Genomic DNA, 17,631 nt, shown 5'->3' on the forward strand with positions numbered 1-17,631 from the left:
GCAAACACCAAGTAAAGGACTGATCATGGTGTCCTTAGCAAATAAATGAATGAATAAATAGAAAACCACATGAGAGAAGATAATAGATTTCAGTATTGTTTGTTTGTGAAAGAATGGATATAATACCGTTTGGCCAATCACACAGGCAAATTAGAAAATTTGATAATCAAGCATTGCATTTGTTTTTATATTCATGGTATCAGTTCAATTAGGCAAATTTGGGAATGCCTGTTTTGAGAAACTGATCCAAAAATAACCTTGTAAAATCAAGTTAGAGAAACGTTATATGCCCTGAGGGTGCAGGAAGTGAAAGAGAAAAATATGAAATTAGAAAGTGACCTATAATAGTCACTTCATCGGTAAAGGTGATATAACTTCCATTACCAATCAAGACCTAGTTTGATGTCTAATTTCACTGGCTGTCTAACTATCAAATTAAATTAAGTACAAATGAGAAAGTACTTGGTTAGGGTAAAAAAAAGTACTATACTATTTTGCTTACTCTCGACTGAAAACCAAACCAAGTAGCACGGACAAGGAAAAAGAAGCTCAAATATTTTATTGGAGAAGGAGTTAAAGGGTTTTACCCCCAAACTGACCTGGCAGAAGATAGTTGGCAAAAAACACTCGGATTTCCTGCTGCTTATTGGCGGTGGTGGTGGTGGTTTAGTCGCTAAGTCGTGTCCGACTCTTGTGATCCCTTGTTACATATCCAGAATAGGGAAGTAGTTTTGTCATTGTTGTTGTTTTTTCATTTATGGCACTAATATCCGAGGGCTGATTATGTGCCAGGTTCAAGTCATTGCTCTATGGGATAAACAATGCCTCCTCCCTGGTCTGGGCCTAATGCTTTGGCATCATTCTCCTTTCACAGTTTGCAGAATTAGCAGAAGAATTTGTTGGGTAGTCCATTACTCTTTGTAGATATTTGAAGACAAGAGTCCCCAGCAGGAAACCCCCCACAAACCAAGGCTGCATCCAAAGCATCTCTAGTCCCCGGTGTATCCTACATGTAACAGGCAAATACCCGTGAGGCAGAAGCTTTCCTGACCCTTTCATTTGCCCTTGTGCTAAAATATGTGCTGAATAAATGGGAACTTGAAGATACAAGGCCGTTGTGAAGCAAGGGCACCAGAGGTTGTGAGAACTGTAAAAGAGAAGCTCTGCACCGTAGTCTAGAAGGCTGCTGGTCCCAGAGCAACAGATGGAGGCAGCCTTCTCCATGGATAAAAGTCTGACCAGGGCAAGTTACAATCCTTCTCTGGGCCCCAGTTTTTCTGCCAACAAATGAAGGCTGTGGAAAGAGATGCTCTTATTCAGATACTCTTTGTTTTTCTATGCAGCTCACTTGCTTCAGCATTTGAACTTCTCTTCTACACAGTAGACACTATGGGAAGCAAGGTGACGATTTTTTTCTAAGAGATTCAGACACACAGAAAAGGAATTTTACAAAGAAATCCTTCATCCTTCCTCACCTGCACTTCGTTCTCCCTTTCCCTTGCTTTTGCTCAGCTGGCACCGGCTTGCTCTCAATTTCTTTTTACAATCTCATCGTTCCTGGGGTGACAGCATGTCTCTGGGAGCAGGTGCCAGCTGGAACAGTCTTTCAAAAACATTTCTCTGCTGTATGAATCTGCATCTTCAAGTGGGTCCTCCTTCCTCTAACTATACCTTTAAATCTTCCCCCTCCCCTACTTTGTGGATCTGGCCTCCTACCTAAACCTGGCTCCTTCTGTTCTAAATTTCACACACATTATTCGGGAAACACATTATTCTGAAAAACAGTTTATACATATTATTTGGATGTAAAATGCCAATTGTAGAGAAGTTGTTCTCTCTTCTATTAATCACTTACTTTTCTCAGTAGATATCTCCCCACTGATATGTGGATTATTATGTATCTAGGCATAATGACAGCTGTTAAAGGAATAACATGCAATACACTTTGGAACTTATGTTTTAGACTGATGGGGAATATGACTACTACTAAAAAAAAAAAATCAGATTTTTAACAAGACCCTTACAGAGAAGGAATGTGACATAGCCAATGTATCTGTGTCTTTTGCTACATTTAGCTCTACATGGGATACAGTAATATACCTTTTTTCTTCATATGAACTTTCCCTTCCATTAGGTCTCATCAGTAATATTTAAAATATAGAAATCCTTTTCATTAAAATATTTATTTCTTCCTTTAGAAAAAGAAATCAAAATTTTTTAGGCCTAGTTTCAAAAAGCAACATGCTGTCCATAGTTTATTTTGGTGATTGTTTTTAGGGATGTGAAAAATATCACCACTGCAACTAGCAAGAACTATAAATGATACATTATTGCAAGTGTTCTAAAAAATCAGAACAAAACTAATTTATTATAGTTCTGTCTTCATTATACACCACATGTTGGTGAGTTAAACACAACAAAATTATTGTCTTTTTTTTAAAAGTGTCTACTAAAGATAAAAAGAATAAGGTAACAATTAACATGTAGTTTGTTACATAAAAAATCTGATATACATATTTCTATTGCCTGTTAGCTTATTCTAAGCCTTTTAACTATTACAAAAAGAAAAGTTGTTGTTCAAAAGCAAACATTCAGTTTAGTTGATACAACATTACAGTACAGTCAACTAACATCATTCAACAAAGGTAACAAGTCTAGCCTTAGCTTCTTGAGTTAAAAGTCTATAGACCAGATTGCTACAAAAGTTTCAATGCTGCTTCACAACCTTGTGTTAGCTTTTTGGAGGACACGGTACTGTCTGCTGATGGCTTCAGAAGAAGGGGTCATGCTACTGGTAAAAGCACAGGGGAACCCCAACCTGTCATGAATCATTTTATTGAGCATTGTAGTTAGAACAGCATTATTGAGTTTAGCACAACAACTAAAACAAAATAATAATAATAATAATATAATAACCATAATCATAATAATGATAAGAATAAAAACCAAACACAAACTGGAAGCCTAGAGACGCTGCCAGCTGTGTCAAACCCTTGCGATACGCTATACTAAAAAAATTTGAAATATCCACCCATCCTCTCCACTCTGCCACAAACTAGCAAAGTCAAAAATACAAAAGTCTTCAACTTGTTACTTTTGCAGAATAAAGCAAAAACGTCTTTGTGCTCCTTACTACCAGAAGCAAAATATCCACTGAGTTACCACATGTAATAGCTTCTGGATGTGTCAACTTGGGTTGGCTTGGTTTCTGCAGTACCATCTTTGTCTTTCTCGCTGTCACCTTCCCAGAGGTTAATGAGCGGTGGGTACAGCTCATTTAGTGGGATGGAAGAGGTTTTTTGCATATACTTTTTCAATGAATGATGGTAGTTTTTCCTCTTAAATCTTTTGGCAACATACACAGCAATGGACGCAAGGCTAATGACGGCAAACATGGACCCCATTACTGCAGCAAGGGCTGTACTGGTTTCTTGATCAGAAATGTCCAGTGCAAAGGCAGCATTTTTGGTTGTGACATTAACACATGACTTTTGAGTCTGCTGATGAATATTGGACACTGTGAGACACACTTCATAATCTGTGGAAGGCTGCAGATGTGTTAGGTTGTATTCGTGAACATCTACCGGGACCCTGGCAGTGTATGTTATGTGGGGGTTGTCAATCTTCATGGTGGCAGATGACCATTTTAAGTTTGATGTCATGACATTGGAATTGACTTTCCAGGACACTAAAATGGAATGAGATTCTGTCTGCTTGACATATATTTTCAGCACCTGGGTACCATCCAGAAGGGTTCCATTAACCTTAATCATCACCACTCGAGTGTCTGCCCCTTCCACATTCTGGGCAACACAAGTGTATCTTCCTGAGTCTTCAATCTGTATTTTAGATATTTCCAATGTACCTTCACTACTTAGCTTATATTTCTCTGAAAGGGTTTCCACAGTTATCTTATTCCCCAGGGGAGTGACCCAGTATATTTCAGGTTCTGGCTCAGCCATGGCCCGACAGTCTAGGAAAACTGTTGTGCCAATATCCATGTTTAAATGATTTGGAAATGTGTCATGAGATATCATTGGGAGGCACTGCTCATTGGAATCCTGGATTAAAACTTCCTTTACCTGTTGCCCTCTGTATTCAGGTGGCATGGCACAGAACATAGACAAGGGCTCCATGAAGCGGATGTTTGTCTTATTGGAGTTAATCCAGTGGATGACACAGTCACACCTCAGGGGATTGCTGTGGATACTGATCTCACGCAGATTAGGAAGGGATTCTACTGTCTTTTGATAAACGGCATTCAGAGCATTGTTGTTCAACATCAAGCTCTCTAGGGCAGGAACACTTCGAAAAGCCAAGCGGTGGATGTAAGATAATTTGGGGTTATTGGTGGCTTCTAACTTTGTGAGTTCAGGCAAGTTATCCAGGGCATAGCGATCCACAGAAACGAGCTCCCCCATATTGTTGATCCCCAGTTCTTTTAACCGAAGCATATTTTTGAAGTCCCCTTCCTGGATTTTGTGGATGGGGTTTTTGTTGAGGTCTAAGAATTTCAAGTTAGGAACTTTTTGCAGGGCAAGTTGAGGGACTTTGACCAGTTTGTTATCATAAAATGACAGACTCTCGAGGCTATCCAAGCCCACCAAGGCATTTCCAGGAATATCAGTGAGATACATTCCGGCCAAAACTAAGCTTCTCAAATTTGAGAGAGGTTTGAAGTTCATATCCAGAATTCCAATCACGGGGTTTTCCCCAATCATGAGAATTTCCAGGTTGGGTGTGGAATCAAACCAGCGGCTATCGATCACTTTCAATTTGTTGGAATTCAGGTGGAGCCTTAAAAGATTTTTTAAGCCTGAAAAAGCATTGGCAGAAATAGTGCTAATCTGGTTATGGTTGATGTAGAGTTCTTGAAGGTTGCTGAGGTCTTGTAGACAATAATCATTCATTTCCGTAATCTGATTTTCCTCCAGATGTAGAGTGGTGAGCTGGGTCAGGTTTGCTAGCCCTACCTCCTTAATATTTGTAAAGTTGTTTTGGGAGAAATCTAGCTCTGTCAGGTTGAAAAGCTGCTGTAGCTCATCCACAGTCTTGGCGATGTTATTGCTCTGTAAGAGAAGCACTTGAGTGTCACTGGAAAGGTTGCTGGGAATCCTTGTTAAGCGGAGATCATTGCAGTCAACAGTGGTGGCTTCTCTGTATGTTGACTGAGGGGTAAACCAGGGCCTAATTTCACATACACAAAGTTGTGGACACTCACTACTTTGTAGGGAAGACCCAGTTAATGAAGTCATGAGCAAGCTCAGCACCATCTGGTAAGCTGCTAAAACAAAGCTCATCCTAGCCATGCTGGCTTGCCAAGCAAGTTGAACTCCTGACAATTGTTAAGTTTTAACAAAACACGAGCACTATATAGTGGTATGAAAGACAGCAAGCAAAAAATGTAAACATTTAAGCAAAGTCTCTGTTGAAAACTGTAGAATTCCAGAGTCTGAAGGGATGATTTCCTGGAGTTTCAAAAGGCAGGAAGCAATCTGGAGTCTCTTTACCTGTATCTCTCAATTCCAGGCATGTGCACAGCTCTATGGCATAAGTTATTTCAGCCAAATCAAAGTCTGGAGATGTGCCTGAAAATCAGATTAGGACAAATGTTATGTTTACTCCATATACATTCTACATTACAGCTTTTCTTTGTCTACTAAAAAGACAATCACATTAAATCTAATAACATTCAAAGTAATTAAACAAGCTTTTAATTTGTAGAATACTTTTAATATATTATTACACTTACTAAACTAGTTTTAGTGTTCCTTCACTTTTACAATTAATTGGGACTTCTTGTATTATTGAGTGAAATCATTAAACACACAGGTACACACATATACACACACACTTAATAAAAACACTTGGAAAAGCCCACAGATGTCATTTCTTCCAAGATGAAGGTAACTGTAGAAACTACACATATGGCTCAAAAAAAATTTTAAAAGGTCATTCCTCTTTGTATTTTAATTGTATTCTTCATTTGTTTTCACGAATTCTTTCTTTTCCAAATGGTAGACATATTCAGCCACAGCTGATCTAGCTCAATTATTCTTATGCAAAAATTTAATTTAACAGAACTACAAAAGAAAAATATCAGTTCTTCTTGTATTCTCATAGACACGTCTGATTTTGACTGAATGAAATTGTAAAAGGACTCTAGTCCACCACACTACTGGCCTTCATTAAAAATACAAATACACTTATACATGTTTATATATAATTTCACATGCATGATTTCTTCCGTCTCATAGGAAATGACATGGTCACTTAATAGCTATACAAGGGTATGTTATTCAACCTTATTTAACATGTTAAATAACAAGGGCATGTTATTTAACCTCTTAAAGCCTCAGCTTCTTCAACCATAAAGCAGGATTGGTCATAAAAGTATCTCTCTCATAGGATTATTGAGAGAACTAAAAGAATCTACGTAAAGCTCTTAGTATAGTGCCTGGCAGATATTAAATGCTTATAAAAGTTAATTATATTTGTTATCTTATTATAGCTCTCATCTATTTAATTTTAGCTATACAGTGGTTATTGGAGGATAAATAAAAGAAGGAAAGCTGGAGATGTTTGATTTTATTTAGCCATGTATCATCTATTGATTTTGATAAGGTCTTCTGGAGTCAAATATGCATTGCTCGCCTGCTTGTAAAGATCATACAGTAGCTAATGCTGCTGGTTTTTTAGATTACATCACACGTAAAAGTCATGGATTCAGTGTCTGTCCTGCTCTCCCAAGACCAGTCCAGTCATTTGCTACGATATTAAAAGTAGAGATATATATTTCCTTATACTTGCTATAATGCAATTCAGCTTTGAGTACTGAAGGTACTTCAGTGACTAGTGTTCTCTTTATCTTCAGAAGATTACTATAAGGATTCAATAAAGTAGAGCATATAACATGTTTGAAGCCTAATGTTCAATAGACAGTAAGCTCTCAATTCATATTAGCTGCTATTACTACCCTCATTCTTTACAAAACACAGTTATCCTTGTGAGGGACCAAGAAGCATAATGCTACAAATAGTCATGCAGTTCTCTATTTGTTATATATATATATGTAGAAAGAATGAAAAATTGTACATTTTTCAGGTTGTTTTATAAGATACACAAACCAAGTTACTGGTCTAAAATGATGGAATTTTATTATTTATTTATTTAGGTATCAAATCACTTTATTTTTTTTCTAAAAGGTATTTATTTATTTTATTTTATTTTTTTACTTTACAATACTGTATTGGTTTTGCCATACATTGACATGAATCCGCCACAGGTGTACATGAGTTCCCAACCCTCAACCCCCCTCCCACCTCCCTCCCCATATCATCTCTCTGGGTCATCACAGTGCACCAGCCCCGAGCATCCTGTATCCTGTATCGAACCTAGGCTAACGATTCATTTCTTACATGATAGTATACATGTTTCAATGCCATTCTCCCAAATCATCCCACCCTCTCCCTCTCCCACAGAGTCCAAAAGACTGTTCTTTACATCTCTGTCTCTTTTGCTGTCTTGCATACAGGGTTATTATTACCATCTTTCTAAATTCCATATATATGTGCTAGTATACTGTATTGGTGTTTTTCTTTCTGGCTTACTTAAGTCTGTATAATCAGCTCCAGTATCATCCACTTCATTAGAACTGATTCAAATGTACTCTTTTTAATCGCTGAGTAATACTCCATTGTGTATATGTACCACAGCTTTCTTATCCATTCTTCTGCTGATGGACATCTAGGTTGCTTCCATGTCCTGGCTATTATAAACAGTGCTGCAGTGAACATTGGAGTACACATATCTCTTTCAATTCTGGTTTCCTCGGTGTGTATGCCCAGCAGTGGGATTGCTGGGTCGTAAGGCAGTTCTATTTGCAGACAAGATGGAATTTTAAAAAACCATCCAGTACAGATCTGGGAAGTCAGAAGTGGGAGAAGGAGGCCATGTGCTGTGTAATGCTAGATGCTCACTGTCCTCAGTGGGGTAAAACATACTGACATCCTCCTCCCCTTGATGTGGATACTTGAGCACATATCATGGATCTGCAAAACTTTTCAATGTTTAACACTACCTGATTGTGACTTTTATCAAGAAATCCCATAAAATAAAAACATACCTCAGAGAATAGCATTTTCCAAATATCATTAACTCCACAAGTTTATTTGACTCTTGTTTCCATTTACAGTAATCTTAAAATAGGGACAGTGGTCACGATAGATGTTCAGTTAAGAACATTTTGCCACAGGTTTTTCCTTAATTTTAATTCATAATAGAAAAACCAGAAGAATAAATATACCTTTAATAACTCTGAGATGGAATTTCACCTAATTTTTAAATTCTGACTGAACTGAAGAAAACATGGCAGAAAGTAAAACATATATTTAAGTTGTGTGAGACTCCCAAAACAGTCTGTTATCATTGAAGAGTATCTTTTATGGGGCTATCCTTTGAATATTATCATGTGGAATCTCTCCATTTTAGTTTATATGATGAGGTTATTATATCAAAATATTCAAAATTCTCCTTGACACATACACAAACTTCTTTAAACAAACACACCACACAAGCTCAGAATGTCAGCTATCATATCAAACAAAGAGGGAAGATATATTCTCTCAAACTAGCATTCAGCTCCTTTGGGAGCTGAGAATAAAACTTCCTTAACACAAAAGGAGGTGTTTAGGATGTTTCTATTTGTATACCATTGTAAATTCTCTTTATTGTATTCTCCTGGACTTATTTTTGAACATTATACATAGAACAAAGCTTCATAGTGTCCCTATACCATTTTAAAACATAGCTTATGTCTCAGGAACCATACATTAACAGTGTTTAAAAGTAAAGCCATTATTGCAACAAGAGAAGAAAACTACAGACCAATATCTGATGAATATTGATCCAAAAATCCTGAACAAAATACTAGCAAACTGAATTCAATGGCACTTTAAAAGGATTATACACTACGATTAAGTTGGATTCATACATAGAATGCAAAGATGATTCAATATATGAAAATCAATCACTGTACACCATATTAACAGAACGGATGACAAAACCCACATGATTATCTTCGTTGATTCAGAAAAAGCACCTGACAAAATCCAGCACCCTTTCATGATAAAAACACTCAACAAACTAAGAGTAAAAGAAAACTGCCTCAACATAATAAAACTTCTATATGAAAAGCCCACAGCTAAAATAAGCCTCAATGGTGAAAGAGTTTAAGTTTTTCATCTAAAATCATGAACAATGCAACGATTGCCACTCCTATTTACCTTAGTAATAGAACTCCTAGGCAGAGCAATTAGACAAGGGAAAGAAATAAAAGCCATCCAAAGAGGAAAGGAAGATGTAAAACTGTCCCTGTTTGCTGATGATATGATCTTCTATGTAGAAAGCCCTAAAGATGTCATGCAAAAATCCTCCAAGCTGTTAAAACTAATGAACAATTTAAACAATACTGCAGGACACAGTGACGCAGCAGCTGCAGCAGCAGCAGCAGCAGCAGGACACAAAATCAGTTGTGTAGCTATACAAGTTAATGACCCACCCAGAAAGGAAATTAAGGAAAGAATCCCACCTACAATAGCATCAAAAATAATAAAATACTTAGGAATAAACTAACTCAACCAAGGAGGTGAAAGACTTGTACACTGAAAATTACAAAATACTGCTAGAAGAAATAAAAGAAGATGAAAATAAATGGAAAGAAATTCCATGTTCATAGACTGGAAGACTTACCACTGTTAAGATACTATCTACCCCAAATGATCTTTAGATTCAATGCAATCCCTATCAAAATCCCAATGACAATATTTAAAGACAATTAAAGAAAAAACATCTTAAAATTTACATGGAATCTCAAGGAGCCCTGACTAGTCAAAACAATCTTGAAAACAAAGAACAAAGATGGAGGCATCACACTTCCTGGTTTTAAAACATACTACAAAGTAATAATGACCAAAGATAGACATAAAAACCAATGGAACAGAGAGCCCAGAAATAAGCTCTTCCATATATTATCAGAAGATCTTTGACAAGAGTGCCAAGACTATACAATGAGGAAAGGATAGTCTGTTCAATAAATGGTATGGGTATCCAGATGCAAAAGAATGAAGTTGGGCCCCAAGAGGATAGTCACTGTCAAAAGAACAGAAAAGAACAAACTTTTGATGAGGATGTGAAGAAATTAAAACTCTTGTGCACTACAGGTTGGAATGTAAAATGGTGTAGCCATTATAGAAAACAGTATGGAGGGCTCCTCAAAAAATTAGAAATAGAATAACAATATGATTCAGCAACCCCAGTTCTGGGTATTTATCCCAAAGAATTCAAAGCATGATCTCAAACAGGTATGTGCACACCAATGTAAACTGTAGTGTCATTTATAATGGCAAGAAGTGGAAGCAACCCAGATGTCCACTGATGGATGAATGGAAAAAGAAAACATGGCATATACATAAAGTGGGATCTTATACACCTATAAAAAGGCTTAAAAAAAGAAGGAAATCCTGTCACATCTACAATATGGATGGCCCCTGGGGACATTTACACTAGATGAAATGTTAGTCACAGAAGACAAATACTCTAAGATTCCACTCATATGAATTATTTAAATAATCAAAATCACAGAATCAGAAAGTAGGGAGGTGGTTGCTAAGGACTGTAGAGAGGGGAAAGAGATTAGATTTAAAAAATTTTTAAACTTCATCTTGGAAAACTAATACTCAGTTTTACTCTGATACTCAGAGTATCAGTTTTCCAAGATGAAGAAGTTTTGAGAGCTCTGTACAACAGTGTGACTATACACTTAGAAAATGGAAGATGGTAAGTTTAAGTGAAGGACAAGGAAGCCTACATACTGCAGTCAGTGGGGTTGCAAAGAGTTGGATATGACTTAGCGACTGAACAACAACATCTAATGTTAGGGCTTTTTACTATAATAAAGTAAGTTAATCATAATACAGGCCAACTTTTATCACCAACACACAAATTAAGATCTTAAATTCTGCAACAAATAACAAATGGCTAGCACAGATTATTTTTAAAAGTAAAATTGATTTGTTCTAGGGCTGATTGGACCAAAGTTGGTCAAATGTGAGAAGACCGTGTTTTCCATAAACAAGTGTGGCAGTTTAAAGGAATGGTCCCTTAAATAATAACAAATCATAGCTTTAAAGGCCCAGAATTGGCCAGTGATGCCTTTCAAAGAGTCCATGAGCAATTATATAATTAAATTTGATGCTTCTTTTTTATATGTTTGGAACACTCTGCTCTGCATATAAAATTTCAAAGGAAATGGACTGCATGGTCATCACCATCAGTGAAATTGGCACTGATTCCCATTTCCCCCACTGAATCATGCAGATGGATGTTAGTTTAACAAAATCACAATAGTTGATAGGAATTTGGGCTAGAATCTTTATGCATGAAGTTCTTAGGGAATTGGGCAAAAGAAATAAGCAAGTCACAGTAACATGACGGTTGTACAAATTCTAGTTACACTAAACACAGATAGCTCTCAAATTACAGAAAGGATTCTGTCCTGGGGGAATCAAGTGGTCTGGATTCAGAATCAGACTTCTTCACTTACTCACTAGAAGTGTTACCTTATACAAACTACATACATCTTTTTGTGTCTCAGTTTCCATGGCTTAAAGTAAGACTAATTATACATACTTCATATGTGGAAATTAAATAAAATAATCTATGTGAAAGTATTCAGCCCAGAATCTGGGAAACAGTCCAGCACAGACTGAGACCACAAATCCTTATTTGAATCTCTGGAGCCTCATCAAATTTCCCCATTAAATTTGATTCTCACTCTGCAGTGTGATTGGGAGGTAATGAATAAGCAAATCTCTTTGACTCTTGGGTATGACAGGTATTTAGAAAAAGTTATTTTTTCTAATTATTTCAAAAATTATTATTGCTTACCATTTCCATTATATTTTTACCCAGTATTATTGGAATTAATGTTATAAACCCAGAGAGCAAATATTGCACTGGGGCTAAATTAAAACTTGTTGCAGGCAAGCGAATTGTGAAACACAAACCTCTCACCTGGAAATTAACATCATCTCATAGACACTATTAGTTACATCAGTGAAGAACTAAAACTTTGACCTCCTAAAAGCTGAAGAAAATGCCTTTAGCAGACATATGCTTTTATGCAAAGTTTCTTTGGTGGCGAAATTCACACCATGTACATAATGTTGAGAAAAATCAGTCTTAGCTCTGTTGTTCCCCACATAGATCCAGGGCTAACACAGCATTCAGGTTTGATTGTCTTCTTTTGGGAATGGCTTGAATAATGGAGAGAAGGGATTTTTATTCAAGTAAGCTTTCCTTCTGGTTAGACATAAAAATTGTCTGCATACACATTCTCTCTCTATCCATTCTTCTGTTATGGGGGCTGAAGTGGGTGTGGTACGGTAGAGCAAACCTCACTCTATGGATTGACCTCCCATAAGGAACTCCCCTATGTCTGAAGGCCACCTTGACTTCTGCTCCAGGTACAAGTGCCTAATGATTCACAAAGTCTGTAAGCTTTTTGAAATAGGAATTTAGCACAGAGTTAAGAGTGAAGTTTTTGGAGAAGCAGACCTGGTGTCAAATTCAGCTCTGTAACCTTGAGCAAGTTACTGAAGTTTTCTAAGTCTGGTTCCTTTGTTCAGAAAATGGCTATCATAAAGCCTTCTTTGGTAAGAGAATTAGGATGAGATGTTAAATAGGGAGCTTTTGGTAGAGGACCCTACACATGGCAAGTGCTCAACAGGTGTTAGCCATTACTACTTACAGGTTTGGTGTCTCATATTGAATCAGAGTCTCTTAACGGGCATTGAAGATGAAAGGGTGGTGGAAATCAGTAGAGTGCCATTTTGGCAGCAGCAACTGCAAGTTCTGAAAAGGACTTGGCCAGAGGCCTTCTAACAAGGCAGATGGCTACAGCAGGTAGAACCAGAGAGAAAGACAGAGATTGCAGGGGTTTCTTTATGAAGGGTATATTTTATTCCCCTTAAGAATGAAAGGTCTTGCTAATGCATTCTGAACTCTGAATCTGCAAGAACTGTTTTTAAAGGCATTAGTTTCTTGCACTTTCTTCTGGCCCTTGACCCTTTCTGACTTTTAGATTTCTTTCTCCAACCATTTCCCAAAATTACGCTCCTTGTTCACACATTATCCAAAGTGAAGCACCCTGTAGCATGTGTTAGTGACCGCAGATGGAGGGTGCATATGGGAGGAAGAGCTATAATCGTCTCCATAATGCATTAAGGCAACAATAAAGTGTATCCCCTTGTAAGGATGTAATGGAGCTCGCAGAGGCTCTTTTGCATAAGGAACTGTTCCTGAGAGCCCACATTATTCATCAGCAAAGAGTGCAGCAGTGTGTGTGAATGGGCTGAGCAACAGAACGAGCACACCAGGGAAACGATTCTTCATTTTGGCTTCACCACAAACTTTTCAGGTGACCTTGAGCAAGTCCAGTACTCTGAGTCCTATTTTATTTATCTCACAGTAAGTGGGTCAAGAGGACAGTAGCCACTTCCGAGACCAACACAATCCTCAGGAAGTCATCTCATCAGCCCATTCTCCAGTGTCATGAAAACTACACTTCCTGCCATTTCAGAGAGGTAATCCTTTTTCCTGCCTTTCCTTCTTTCCTTTGTTTTATACAGGCATGGTGTTTGATGATTATGCCAAGGATCTCAAACTGCAGTGCCTTCAGGGGTCAGGTGGGTAAAGTCAGTTGAGTAGAACACAGAAGGAAATAATGGTCATGTAAAAAGGTGGAGAGTGCATGCACCCCAAAGGCATCCACAGATATTTATATCTGTACAAGCTAAAACAAAACTATGTGCTTTATGAGACCTTTAATGGCATGTGGCCAGTTTGAAATCTCTGAACTATTTAAATATCACCATAGGTAACAGTATCACCAATAATGCTGAACTAATGGGAGTACCTGATAATTAGATGTCAGTTTTCAGATATTATCGGCAAATACTTCCCACATGAAAACCTATAATTAGAAGCTCAGCGTATTAAGGTGTGTGTGACTCTTTGTTCTGAAGAAAACTTCTTTTGATGTTGTTCAGTCGCTAAGTTATGTCCACTCTTTGCAACCCCATGGATGCAGCATGCCAGGCTTCCCTATCCTTCACCATCTTCTGGAGTTTGCTCAAATTCATGTCCATTGACCAGTGATACTATCTAACCATCCCATCCTCTGCCACCCTCTTCTCCTCTGCCCTCAGTCTTTCCCAGCATCAGGGTCTTTTCTAATGAGTCAGCTCTTCACATCAGGTGGCCAAAGTATTGGAGCTTCAACATCAGCATCAGTCCTTCCAGCGAATATTCAGGGTTGATTTCCTTTCGGATTGACTGGTTTGATCTCCTTGCAGTCCAAGGGACTCTCAAGATTCTTCTTCAACACTTTAGCGCTTTTAAAAAGAGCATTCCGTTCAGTTCAGTTCAGTCACTGTCACGTCTGACTCTTTGTGACCCCATGAGTCGCAGCACCCCAGGCCTCCCTGTCCATCACCAACTCCCTGAGTTTACCCAAACTCATGTCCTTTGAGTTAGTGATGCCATCCAGCCATCTCATCCTTTGTCATCCGCTTCTCATCCTTCAACACTTTAGTGCTTTTTAAAAAAGCATTACGTTTACAGAAATTCATTTTACACCCCTTTCTTTTGGAACACCTACTTTAAAAGGCAGGACCTTAGAGATACCCTAGGTGATCCAGCATGACCCAGTTAATTGGCAGAGGAACAAAATAAAACACAAGTGCCTTTCTCCTCCATTCAGCAGTTCCTGATCTGACCACTTTAAAATTCAGTGTTGGTTTTTCTGGTTCCTAGAGAAAATTGTGATCATCCCTTCCCTAATTTTATTTTCTTCTTGTATATGTTATTCTTAACTAATAAGGACTCAAAAATCCTCTGGCATGCTTAGGCAGTACAAATGTGGTAGTGTGTAAAGCAGAGGATGGCCACACATATCTTTTGATTACCCCAAATTTTCCTTCCTGTTTTGGGCTGGGGCAAATCCATCACACTGCAGGTAAAGCATCAGCCAGCACCTCTGGGAAAAGCTCAGAGGTGCAGCTGGTCTCTAAGTTGAGGGTATAAGCTAGAGGCACAATTTATTAGGCTCCTGAGAGGAACTGGGCATGGACAGCACATTAGCCCTTGTGGGAGGGTTGGCCAGGCATGGTAAACAGAACAGGCTAGGACGCATGGACTGAAGAGTTACAAAAGAAAAAATTTAAAAGACCAAAAGAAAACAAAAGCCAGAAGCCCAGTGCCGGTTGGGATGAACCCAAATCTAAGTAGGTGGCTTGGTATGGTTGGGAAGGGGCTTGTGGAAGAGCCCTGGGGAATAATATCTACTTCAGAATCGATTTGGTTTCAACTGATCAAAGGCAAACAGCCTCATCTCCCTTTGAAATATGAGAAATACAAACTATGAAAGTTGGATAAGGCCTTGGAGATCACCTGGCACATCTCAAACAAGCTCTCATTTCATAGAGGACACCTCAGAGAGGTGAGATCATATATTTGGAGGCCAAGCTTGACTGTATTCCTACCCTCCAAACACATGGCTGTTTATGGAACCCCACATTGCTTCCACTTAGTCTTGGGTTAGTTGAAATTCATATTCTGGCAGGGTCTAAATGGGGAGGGTCCAAAACTCTCTGAAGAATGTTGGCCTCCAGCACTCCGTTAATCAGTTACCATTTATTAGAAGCAGAGGAAAATGTCATTGGATTTAGGAAGAGTGCAGTGGCTTGTTTAGTAACCTCCATCTTAACCTTTGCTTAGGTGGATCACAGACAGGATAGCTCCATCAATCATGCTAATGGCCAGTTTATTCCAAAAAATTAAGCCAGGTCATTTAGACAATGTCTATTGATGTTTTTAAAACATGCTAGTGAATTGATTATAATGGTTGATCTGTTCTACATAAGCACAACCAAATCACAAGTTTAATTTGTAAAATGCAGAAATTAAACTTTTTAAAATTTGATGATGGACTGTGTATATTGCAAACTTTGTAAGAAAGGGCACAGATATTCAAATATAATAAGTGCAAAGAGTCAGACACGACTGAGTGACTGAACTGAACTGAACTGAAAGTGTTTTTGAAAAATTAGTAGAAGTTGGAACTGAGCATTCAAGGTAGGAGAGGCCTCATGAATACTATAATAATAATATGAATATAGCTAACTTTATTAATAGACTTACTTTAATAGAAGACTTACTATGGACTAACCACTATAGTGAGTGCCTTACATGTATATGCTATAATGTATGATCATCCCTACGTGTTATAGAGAGGTCAAGTAACTTGTCTAAAATCTCAAATAAGATTGAGTCAAGGACATAAAGCTCAGGCCATAATCTTATCTAGTTGTGAGTCTTTTCTGGTTTGGAGGCAGTTCAAAAATCAGAGTGATACAGGATTGGTGCATTAGACCAATAGTTAGATGACCTGAGTCCTTAGCTCTGGTTATGCCTCCAACTCAGATCATGCTGGCCATCTTTCCCGCCTGTAAGGGATGAGTTGGGGCCAGGTATAGATGATTTCTTAGGACTCTGGTAGCTCCAGGATTTTAGGTACTTGACACTTATTTTCTGAGTTTCTACTCATAGTAGCACCCATATAAGCAGCCCTTCCTATGACAGCAAAACACTACTTAATCCTGGCTTTTTAAGAGAAATTATACTTAGCAATTTTTTAAAAGAAATGGTCTAAAGAGGCAGACAGAGCTAGGTCCATATCCTGCCACTATCTATATCACCTTGGACAAATTAGTCCAACTCTCTGAGCCATGGTTTCCTCATCTGTTGGAAGGGGATCTTCGTCTGTCTGCCTCACATGGGTGCTATGAAGATTTAATGAAAGAGCATGTCTTGAGCAGTGCCTGGGAATCTCAATAATCACACATTTACTCTGAAGTTCTCAACTTAGAAAATACAGTCAGGTGCCAAAAACTGAGTTAATATCTACTCTTCCAACAAAGAAATGAACACATTTCCTGAAAATTATCTGGAACACCTTTCTCTTCTTTCCTTTCCTTTCCTTTCTCCTCTCTCTCTCAAGCCCAATCTGTACGTAGTGCTTTACTTTTGCCTTACAACATCTCTGGGAGATAGTAGCTATGATTGTCCCTTTTCACACAGTAGAAACCAACGCAGAGATATTCAGTAGTGTGTTCAATATATGCAGCTAGAAAGTGATGGAACAGGATTTGAACTGACGCAGCCTGGCTCCACAGCCCATGGCCTAACACACCCACATGTAACATGTGACCTCCCACAAGATCATCCCAAAGAAGCCAGACTTTGAATCGGAGGAGTATGACTGTCAATGAATTATCAAAAGTATAGAGTGGGTGGCTGGGAGCATTTTTGCTCTTAAAGGCAATACAGATTCTTCCCAAATGATTGGAGCTTAATAGATCTAGGCATGGATCATCTCTTTGCCAAAATGCTCATGTACCACTGAGACATCCTCTATTCCTCAGTTAAGGAGAAAACAGTTTTCTAGAATTCTAGAAAGATTTTAGAACAAAGGCACAAGAATAGTTCTGCAGTTTGGTTTGGATTGAATCT

General features: G+C 38.1%; 1 protein-coding gene across 1 annotated transcript; it reads right to left on the minus strand.

Moving 5' to 3' along the window:
• Window positions 1-3,158: 3,158 nt before the first annotated feature.
• On the minus strand, window positions 3,159-5,309 carry LRRN1 (leucine rich repeat neuronal 1). The gene has a single exon (XM_068983072.1). It carries the CDS (start codon window positions 5,307-5,309, stop codon window positions 3,159-3,161), a length of 2,151 nt encoding a protein of 716 aa, XP_068839173.1.
• Window positions 5,310-17,631: the final 12,322 nt, after the last annotated feature.

The sequence above is a fragment of the Capricornis sumatraensis genome, chromosome 10 (assembly GCF_032405125.1).
Source record: "Capricornis sumatraensis isolate serow.1 chromosome 10, serow.2, whole genome shotgun sequence".
NCBI classification, from domain to species: Eukaryota; Metazoa; Chordata; class Mammalia; order Artiodactyla; family Bovidae; genus Capricornis; species Capricornis sumatraensis.